Here is an 11,965-nt window from a genome sequence, read left to right on the forward strand (position 1 = left end):
TGAATAATATTGTTAGAAAACCTTGTAAATTCTGTTAAAGATATTTTATTATTTATGACGCTATGTTTTGATTTGAAAAATCGCCAAAGTCCCTTGGTTTGTGCTTCCTTTAATTTTCAATATTCACCATTTTTTGTCTTTAACAACAAGCTTTCTTCTTGCGAAATCTTTATAGTATCTCTTACTTGAACATAAACAATCTCTATTTATATCTGTTTTACATGAATTAAAAACACGTCAAGCGCGTGGTACAAATTTCGTGCAGTAACGCACTCATGGTCAAACCATTCCGCATGCTTTATACAGGTATTTACATTGAAACTAGGGTTTGTATTATAAACTTTTGGTTTTGGAAAATAACGGGTCCGCAACACTGCGAATGGTATCAGTAAAACTATTCGAAACGTAATTGATTGATGAACGACTTGAAAAATCTATATTTTACACAATATTATGAAATGTAGGTAACAAAGAAATAATCCCTGAGCGAAATTGCTCGCGTAAAACATCGTCCCATTTATAATTGACATCCGTGTATGACTTAAACTCTGATGGGACATTATTACAAAACAAGGAGCAATGAAGCGGGGCATGGTCACTAAATTCGTTGAAGTCATGTACGGCAAAATCCGATAAAGTTGAAAAGCTGTTTTCTTTTGTCAACAAATTAACAATGACAGACGTACCGTTATGAGAATAAAAGTATGCTTGCAGCTATTGTCAACTCTGCCATTAACAATGCGTAAACCTGTAACTTTACATAAATCTAGTAGATTTACACCATGACTATTTACACAATTATCTACTGAGGCCCTAACTAAGGTGTTATCTGGGCAATAACCATCGTTATCATATACAGTGTTAATCATGTCTTGAACAATATAATCATATTTATTTCCAACTCTACTATTTAGGTCGACTACAACAAAATTTGACCACGTTCAGATTAGTAAGCAATATCGTTTTCTAAAATTTTAAAAAGATCAACGTTATGTATATTGTAAACTGGAGACTCCTGCCCCCATACATAGGTAATAAATAACACATATATACATATCGTTTGGAATATTCAAGAAAAGTGTGGTCAAGTTTTATCTAAATAATTGAATCATAGTGATTTTTTACAATTTCAATACCCTCAGATAATTCAGATTTAATATTCAAAACAATGCCACCACTATTTAATCGAACTTTTTTATGTTGGATATTTTTTTTAAAGTAAAAAGGTTAATATCCACTTAAATTTATATCGCTATTACTATTTTTCCATGATTCATACAGAAAACATATATCGTGATTGCTCAAAATATTTACAAAGTTAGAGCATGACTTTTTACAGTCTGTTAGACCGTTGATGTTCCATGAAAGGATCTTAACATAACCACCGTCGTGCTCCTACGCTCGCACCGGAGGTCCGTCTATGTAGAGGTTGTCGTTGGCCAGGTACGCCCGTTTACCCAGCCTCCTCGTCTCCTTCGCACCAATTGCCGCATTTTTTGCAAGACTTCCGGAGAGATTTGCTCAAAAACACGATAACGCTTACCTTCCAGTTCCATCCATCTCTTCCTTACATGTTCTGTGTCTTTAAAGAAAGCAAAATTGGCAAAAATGTTTCTAGTGTTGCCAAGCGTCGGCTACCCAGGTGACCGGTGCATACGCTCAAACTGTATTGAGGCTGCTTCTTCGCAGCTCGTGTTTCGCGTCTTCAAACGTGCCGTAGCGTGTTTCCGGTATGCCCATGTACACTAAATTGTTCCAAATTGACTTGGATTGTAAATACACTATTTCATCTTGTAAATTATTTCTCTGTTTCTCCAGCTCACTTACCATACTGTTAACCTGATTCAGAGCAAAGTCTATACTTTCAGTTATTTCCTCAACATTTGCGACTTGATCCCCCAATTTCATGATTTTGTCATTGACCACTAGCCAAAGCTTTTTTCAGTTCAGATTCAAAACCTCTGATCTTCCTGTCTACTTCTTCGTCGAGAGTATGTAACATTTTCTCTTAACTATCCATTCGTGTATCAATTTTTTCAAGAATCCCAACAACTCACAATTTAATGGTTCTGCCATAGTTGGGACTTTCTGTTGATCAGATTTACTTGCAAAACTACTCACACATTCACTAAACACATTGTTACAATTTCTAGAGATGGTTCACACTCAGTTTCATATAGCACAGCATTTGTCCCATATAAAATGTAACTCGCCGAAACGTGTGGATCTCCGGACGGGCCTTTTCGGTTGATTTTTTTTCCTTTGTTTACTTTTCCAATTTCACTTCCACTACTACCTCCACTTTTCCTTGTTTATCTTTCCCCATAACATATATCCATCAGTTATAAACACGTTTATATCATTTTCTGTTCACTATACAATGTATTTGATATATATTAACTTAGTTATTTAAATATTTTTTACGAGCTCGAAAAATGCGACTTTTCCCGCCTTATCACGTAACCATGATATATTAGTATTTATTATTTAATATTATAACAATAAAAAATAATAAATACATATAAACTTCATTTACATTTATTTAAATATTTAACGAGTTAACGCGTATGTTTAACTTATATGATGGATCATTCAACCCGATGAATGTTATATCTGTTAATAAATTACAGGTGTAGATAGCCGACGAGATACGAATATTTCGAATGGCAAGGGCCAATCTTCATAACTATTTCAAATTTGTAATTATCTGTTGCTATTTAAATATATACATGTTTATGAACTTAACAAACTCGCTATACGCGCCTTAGCAGTAGACAGTGCCCGAACATGATGACAAAATCATACACAATCGTTTGCATTGACGAACATTATTTAAGTCTATATACTTGCACTAATCATTAAGTCCAATCATATTCCCAAAGCCTGCGTCGGAAATGTTTTAATGTTATATTATGTTTATAGCGTTCCACCAATATTGCATAGATCTTTTTTGAATTACGCACGACGCATGTCATCATCATCATCCTCAACATCATCATCATCATCATCATCATCATCATTATCATCATCATCATCATCATCATCATCATCATCATCATCATCATCATCATCATCATCATCATCATCATCATCATCATCATCATCATCATCATCATCATCATCATCATCATCATCATCGTCATCATCATCATCATCATCATCATCATCACCACTACCATCACCACCCCACCACCATCATCATTATCAACAGCAGCAGCAGTTGCAACATGAATATTATTATCATCATCATCATCATCATCATTATCACCACTACCATCACCACCCCACCACCATCATCATTATCAACAGCAGCAGCAGTTGCAGCAGAAATATTATTATCATCATCATCATCATCATCATCGTCATCATCATCATCATCATCATCATCATCATCATCATCATCATCATCATCATCATCATCATCATCATCATCATCATCATCATCATCATCATCATCATCATCATCATCATTCCCTTGATCGTTTCGGGGGAAATGACGGTCTACGACAGAAACATCATCCGCCAGTTAGGCCTGTTATGAGCTACTGGGAGTAGATCTTGCATAAGGAGGGACGTCGATTCTTTCACATTGTCTCTCGAGCTTTTCTACCTCCTTCTAGCGTGTCTTCCACAAATAGTCATATCTTGGCACGTGTCTAAACCAAGCCAGCTTTCGTCATTTGATGGTCGCCGGGAGGGGTTCTTGTGGGTCAAGGACGTACTCGTTGATGTATGCTCTCTATATGATAGATGCGGAGCAATCTTCGATGGCACTTGTGTTCGAAGGCCTGTATCCTGCGTTCTCTGTCAGCATGTATGTTCTAGGTCTTGCAGCAGTACATTAGAATAAGGACCACGAGAAACTTGGTGTGGTTGGTGGAGAGGCTGTTAGAGCTGCTTGTCTACAATCTGCTCAGTCTGGTCAACGCTGCGCTATCAATTGAAAATTTTAGTCGGACCTCGGCAGTGCTGGTACCATCCTGGACTAGGTTGCTCCCAATTAGTTGAAGCTCGTCACTTTTTCCAGCTTCTGGTCTTTCTTGATGATGTCTGCACTATTGTTGTTCTTGCTGTTCACCAGTATCTTCGACTTCTCCTTGCCGACCTGCATCCAATATGCGTATTCCCTTTAATAGAGGCTGTCGATAAGGTCAAAGAGTTCACTGCTGGTTCGACCTATTGTGGCACTTCTACCCTTATATGAATATATTAATGTTCAAAAGTTCATTTAAATCGCGTTGTGTAATTTTTTGTTTTCCTTTAAATGTCCAAGGTTCGTTAAAATACTCATCAGTTTGTAAATAGAAGGCAACAAGTCCTTTTGTAGAATATATCGACTTTTATTCTTGGTTAAATGTTCATTTGTATTGTAATTGCATATAATTCTTATTTAAGAAATTAAACAAGATGGAATGAAATAGCAAGATACTCCAACCCAAATATAATCCGTCCAAACAGTTGTCCGTCTCCAGCACTTTGCCATGAAGCCTTAAATTGGGAAGTACACTTGTGCTATTCTCTAACGAATCTGGTTCGGCTCAGTGAGAAAATGCGCCTCATTTTATACAAAACTGGTAATCTTGGGGGGTTAACACACTTGTTTAAGGAAGTAAACAGTGTTATCCATCACTTTGACAGAAACTAATAACACTAAAAAATATAGATATAAATTGATTATAACAATGTCCATCACTTTGTGGTCATTACATTATTTCTCCCATTTTAGGCTATTTTGACCATTTCACCAGTTCACCTATGCATTTCGTGTATAATTAACACCGCTCTGACCGTAAGATATGGTCTACGTCATTGTTCTCCACAAAACAGTTCGCATATCTTGTTACTGGTACAATAATGACTTTACAGAAAAAGTGTTACACTATGAGGACAATGTCATCTGTGAGTCTCATCTTGAAGAGTGGTCTACGACCGATGCTGATGGAAGGCTGGTGGCGTTCGAAGGTCGCCTGCATTATCTTATCAAGTTAAACAAGACCTATATGCTATAACTCTGGCGTAGTTTTCATGAGGGTCTTGAGAGTTTTGTAGGACTTCCAGCTGCTTAGTGTGGTCATCTCTTTGTCAACGTTGAGGTATTTCTCCTCAATAACTTTCTGGTATTCTGTCATGGATTCCAGGCTTGTGAAATTCTCACGTCTCAATTCTCTTCTTTTGTTTCATATGTTGTTACCCATAGCTTGTTCTTCCATCGCTCTCTCCCAATAAATTCTTCGGCCGATTACAGAATTTAATTGATGTTATTGGTCATGGTGCCAGTGCCAGTTTTCTAGGATGTTTTTGCCTGAAAACTTGCCACCTATCAGTGCTTGGGGTATATATGATCTTTCAGTTGTATCTTTCAGTCAAACCTGATGCGATGGTTCTTTGTGATGTTGGTGTTCAGCTTGATGAATACTATTGTCACCGCAATGTCTGCGCCATTAAACCTTATTGTGCTCCTCTTGTTTAGGCTTGCTTTTAACCGTTATGGTGCCAGTTTCAGGTCGATCTGACTATTTACCTACCAGATCGCTGTCATTGCTCTCTCTCTCTCTGACGAATATACATATTGTGCCTGACCAGTCTTGTAAGGGGTCTGGTCCAACTTGGCGTGCTAGTCTCATTTGACGATAAGGACGTTTTTCCCCGGGACCATGCCTTTGATACGCTCTAAATCTTCATACAACGTTTCGATCTCATTGTAGTATGTTGGTGCGCAGTTCTGGATGATGGTGATGTTGTGAGGTATTGCTTAGATACGGATGTAGCTTTGCCATCTGGAGACTGGGTGCAATTGATGAAGCTATTCTTTTCCTTCTTCTTAACGAATAAAGTTACCACGCTGCGATATTTGGTATCCTTTCCGCTAAACCATTTAGTGTGCCCTGCATCTGTTGATCTTTCTCTGAAGCACAGCAACATGATCTTAGCTTCTCCGATGATCCCAGCGGTAACTATTCAGCTCATTTGTCAGTTCGTAGATATGTTCGAACGCATGGAGTGGCCTTACGCTCCATGTTCCTATCGTTTTGCCTCAGTTGTAAACTTAATCGATGGATTAGCTCCGATAGCTAACTTTTAGCCTCCGGCATTGAGATTTGCAGTGGGATGCGCGTCGTTGTTTATCCGGGCCCGGCCCGATCCGGCTTGATGTTATTTTATCTTGTCATCTTCATTTCTTTTTAATGGGCTTGAGTTTTAATTTGCAGAGCCCGTCTCCTTTCTGACACTTGCAGCTGGTCGCACGAAACTTTCCAGCCGCCTCGATTCGTTTCGCCCGCCACCAAGGGCTGTTACCAGGTTGTAGTTGGGTAAAGTTCCCGGAACCATGACTGAGAGATTGGTGTAAAATGAGAACCAGTTGTACCTTTCCTCCCGTGTGAGCTTTGGGCGAGCTACATAGTTCTATCTCTACGCTGAACACTCCATAAATCCCCAAAGAAGACTTTTTATGACAATACATAAACGCATAGGAATTGTGTTCTAGTCGTCTACTCATTGTAGACTTATCTTGCTAGAAAACTGTTCGATTTATTGTCTGTTCTTTTCATATTATTATATCATACACGCTGTAAAGTTTGTAGTTATTAACAAATGAGTCAAACTATTCCCATAACTAACGAGATTAAAATATTATAATAAAAACAACAACGTACATTTAAATATATCGCTTTTCCAGGTTAACACTCGTAATTGAATCTTTTATTATTTTTTTTCAGCGCCTAAATACGAAAACGGAACTCAAGGGTTCCTCCTGATACTGAGGTGTTCAAATAATAAGGCTGGTATGCAAGCTGACGATTTTAACACCGTAATCGATCGTATTATATCAACTTTTTCTTGATAATGATTATAATAATAATAATGATAATAATAAAAATAAAATAGAAAAATAAAAATATTAGTAATCATAATCATCTTGATTATCAACATCATCATCATCATCATCATCATCATCATCATCATCATCATCATCATCATCATCATCATCATCATCATCATCATCATCATCATCATCATCATCATCATCATCATCATCATCATCATCATCATCATCATCATCATCACCATCATCATCATCATCATCATCATCATCATCATCATCATCATCATCATCATCATCATCATCATCATCATCATCATCATCATCATCATCATCATCATTATCATCATCATCATCATCATCATCATCATCTTATTTTTATTAGTATTATAAATAATAATAATAGTTATTATTATTATTATTATTGTTATAATAATAATAATAATAATAATAATAATAATAATAATAATAATAATAATGATAATAATAATAATAAAATTATTATTATTATTATTATTATTATTATCAATATTATTTTTATTATTATTATTATTATCATTATTATTATCATTATTATTATTATCAATATTATAATTATTATTACTACATTTGAATTTTCATTTTTCTACTGTATTTATTCAACAGTTTCAGCGGCTGATGCGGAAGCTCTTAAGAAATTCTTTCCAGAAAAACATTACATTCATCAAGATAATGATTGTGAAAGCATTGATGACATGATAGCCAACCTTGGAAAAGCAAAACAAACGTTGAAAACCGAGAAAGATATATATTGCTTCGTATGCGCGATTCTTGGAAACGGTCATAAGGTAAATATATTGAATAATTGTTTAATTAATATAAAATATATTTAAATAACCTTACCGCCATATAAATACACATGGATATCAGGTTAACTGATGTATATTCCACAATGCGCTGGGTCAAGCAAAATAAAGATAATGAGATCAACATAACTATTTTTTGATACAGCAAAGTTTGTAGCAGACTAAACAAGACAGATCATTATGTACGAACAATGTTAAAATATATAAACATATTTCCAAGGTAATTTTTGCCAATAAATTTACAGGTTGTTTCATGCACATCATGACGATAGATTAATTTTTATCGCTTCCTCCTGTTTCTACTGTTGTTTTTTTGTTAAATAGTTTTTGTTCATATTGCCGTATATAACACTTGAACGTCGCAGAGCATAAATCGAAATTCGCAATAATGTACATCGTGTATTGTAAAATGCTGTCACACAATTTGTCGAACATGTTATTTGCCCGAAATGCTTTTCTTCAGAAATTTAGATTTTCTAAGATTTTGAAAAAAAACAACATACACGCGGATCGTGCTAGTCGCATGACCCCCGATCTTGGTGACGAAAGTTTTAAGAAGTTGCTGAAAGAAAGCCCAGACATAGAAACTAGACGGACGAATGACAAACTTTCAATTTTTTTAATATAGTGGATATTTACTCCCCAATAATAATTATATAAGCGAGAACTTATGCGGCCTAACTTCTTGATTTCTAATTAAATATATCTTCAATTGCTAACGTCAACTTTAAAACCAAACAGAGAATTATATTCCCAAACAAGAGGAAAGAATGATAAGACTCATTTTTTTCAGGGAATTATTGACCTCACCGAAGGCGAATATAAGATCGAAGAAATTAGAAAGACTTTTAACAATGACCTAGACTCACCATATTTCACAGGTAATGCATAATCATTCATAATTGTCATTAGCATTTAAATAATGTTTAATAAAAACGCAAATCATACTCGTAAAATATTTAAACGTTTATTTAGGTGAATAAAGCGGTCGTCTCAGATTCGCCATCGGAATATTATAACGCAAATATAAAATATCTAACGCAAAAAATTAATTTTATACCCACGTCATATATATTTAATAAAATTGTTTATAAAAACGAGACGGTTTTACATGTAATATTTGTATATCATATATGTGTATTGCCAAATTGCAACTGTTGCAGCGGACTTACGCACTTCGGTTTCAGGTCGTCCAAAAGTCTTTCTCATTCAGGCAGGTCAAGGGTATAATCTTCAAAAATCATCAATCAAATTTGTTGACAGTGAAATTGCCGTGCACGTTGATGCTGATGCACTGATAGCCTATGCAAGCACACCTGGTAGGCGAAGGTTAATGTATTACAGAAACTGATGATGATGATGATGATGATGATGATGATGATGATGATGATGATGATGATGATGATGATGATGATGATGATGATGATGATGACGACGACGACGACGATGATGCTGCTGATGATGATGATGATGATGATGATGCTGCTGCTGCTGATGATGATGATGATGATGATGATGATGATGATGATGATGATGATGATGATGATGATGATGATGATGATGATGATGATGATGATGATGATGATGATGATGATGATGATGATGATGATGACGATGATGTTGATGATGATGATGATGATGATAATCAAGATGATTATGATTACTAATATTTTTTATCCTGGTAGTTTTGTTTGACTTTTAAAATATGACAGCTCAACGCTGATTTCCATCTAATAATCACATGTTTCAGACTATGCTGCGTTTGAAAGTGACAAAGGGTCATATTTCATCCAAACGTGTGTAGAGGTGTTTAAAAGTAAACACAGCTCCTGTCACCTGGAAGAAATGATGGTTATAGTTAAGGAACAAATGTCCTGTTACCGGTTTCGTCTAAAGGAGCCATTACAGCAGGCTGATGTCCGCGATGTCCGCGATAAGAAGCATCCTTATTATGGGACGTTCACGCAAATGCCGTGCGTTTGGACCACACTTACTCGCTTCTTGTATTTCAAATCACCAGACTAAAGTTCAATTTTGTTCATACTCTTTATCTCTCATTAGATTATTCTAATGTTGAATAACAAGATAAACTTTTCCACTATATACAATACCTACAGACAAAAACATTATAAATGCAGAACGATACTTGTGCATTTGCATGATGTTCCATTTTAGACAGTCATATGGGAAATGTCCTTGTTCTTGCCATATATATGGACAAGCATTAGGTAGAGAATAGTTGATCACCAGAGATTTTAAAATGTGCATTAATAAAACACGGGAACCATGTATTTGTTTTTCATAAAATATGCAGGAATATTGCAACATCACGTTTACAATTTTTATCATGGATTTATCGATATTGCACATTTTCGCTTTCGGTTAAAAATGAAAATTTCTTTTTTTTAAGTAGTTTACTATGTTAAAAAATTGTTAACAAATTCAAATGAAATATGATTATTTAGTGTTCCATATGTGGATGGTTAAACAAATAGGTATTAATTTCACATTCTTTATGTGTATTTTATGCATACACATTTGGCGACGTGTTTTAATTATGGACCACAGGTATTTCTTCAACAATAAATATATTTTACTATGCTGTTGTTGCCAATATTGTTTCTTTGAAACATATAGATTTTTTTCTGAAAACATCTAAATTGTTATCTGCATTGTTTTAAGGGGTGTTGCGGCAGTTTATTTATACGATGATATTTTTATAGCAACACCGACTCGCTCTTATCACAACCCAATATTTGTGTTACCAGAATAATCGAATATTACAGAGTGGATTCATAAAACAAATGTCAGTCGTTCGATCCTAGGTTTGGCTAACTTTTTAAAAACTTTTTTTCTCTCTTTAATTTAATTCTTGTTTTATACTGGAGTTCTTTAGATCTGTTGTTTACATTTATCAATTCAAATCATTTATCACTAACTTCAAAACATGCCAAAAACTGTAAAAAAGTCCGTGTAAGTTATTGATGATTAAGGTCGAGTTTGATACCGTATTTTCTTATGTTTGTGACTAAATATTGTATTATTATTGTTGTTTTTAGGTAAGCTGTTGAGATCCCAGTAAAGATTATAAACAATGTCAAAAGCTTATGCACATTTTTAGCAATCTATGTACCGGTACTTGGGTTTAGCCAAATTGCTATATTTTATGAAATCTGACATAGATGGTAGGGATAGTTGAACAGCAAAATCTCTGTTAAAAGTGCGATGACCCCCATTTTTATTTGTGTTTTATGATAACAATACGTAGATGAAAGTATTTGAGCAGTTTATCAGAAATTTATTCGATAGAACTTTTTTAATTTCATTTTTGTGGTTCTTAAAATTTAACTTGTGTTCTCCATTTCTTTGGTAGTTTGTGGTTTAATTAAATGGTATATGATGTATCTTAGCTGATATAATATCAACATGTTGCCAATGTTATAGGTTATTGATCATTCTTATGCAATTAGATATTTTTCAGTTTAAATGAAAAAGTACATGTTATGTAATGGTGGATAAAATCAAAACAAGGCCGGTGACCCTATGTTTGTTATTTCATTTTTCATTTAGTATTTGAATGTAGTACTTGAATATAAATTTTTGACAATATCTATAAAATGGAAAAAATCAGCAAAACTGCAGCAAAACCCCTTAATTGTATTCGAATAAAGATATGTCGTTTTTTGTTTGATAAGTTTTACTCACCGTACACATACTTTTTTTAAACATTCATGTAGAAATAATGACATATGTATCCAATAATAAAATGGAAATATTAATATTGGTTTTTGTCTGGAAGTGTATGTCTAAATTTTTAAATGTTTTTCGAGTATGAAGACTTCTTGTATTGTTACGACAGATTTTTCTGTCTCCTTTTGAGAATGTAGACCGGAAAAGATTAACGGAGGCAAGATATCGATTTAATAATAAGAACTAATTTTGTACAGAATAGTTCGTTTAAAGTCTGTCAGCGTTGTCTTTAAGAGCCATATTGACTGTTAATATGTTATACTATTTTCGAAAATAAGATGAACTTTAAATGCGTATCAACAATTAAGTAATAAAGAATACTAATATTTCGTTTTCACAAGGGTCCAGTGAATATTTATTTTAGTTATTTTACAAAATTTGTCTAAGGCGCTCAAAACAGTAGTAATAATATATTAAAGAATATAATGTTAATGTTGTACCGCATGCTCAAATTGATAACATAACTGTGGAGAGGTAAACACTTCAAGTGATATTTTTGTAGACGTGAATTCTAATCATAATAGGGATTCGGTCGAAATAAACATTT

At 34.4% G+C, this 11,965-nt stretch overlaps 1 protein-coding gene across 1 annotated transcript; it reads left to right on the top strand.

Annotated features, from left to right (window-relative positions):
• The first annotated feature begins 7,480 nt into the window (after positions 1-7,480).
• Positions 7,481-11,965, top strand: LOC127836135 (caspase-7-like). Its single transcript, XM_052362567.1, has 4 exons — positions 7,481-7,650; positions 8,462-8,549; positions 8,856-8,987; positions 9,419-11,965. The coding sequence occupies exons 1-4, from the start codon at positions 7,558-7,560 to the stop codon at positions 9,691-9,693; spliced, it is 588 nt and encodes a 195-aa protein (XP_052218527.1). The 5' UTR covers positions 7,481-7,557; the 3' UTR covers positions 9,694-11,965.

The sequence above is a fragment of the Dreissena polymorpha genome, chromosome 6 (genome assembly GCF_020536995.1).
Source record: "Dreissena polymorpha isolate Duluth1 chromosome 6, UMN_Dpol_1.0, whole genome shotgun sequence".
Lineage (NCBI taxonomy): Eukaryota > Metazoa > Mollusca > Bivalvia > Myida > Dreissenidae > Dreissena > Dreissena polymorpha.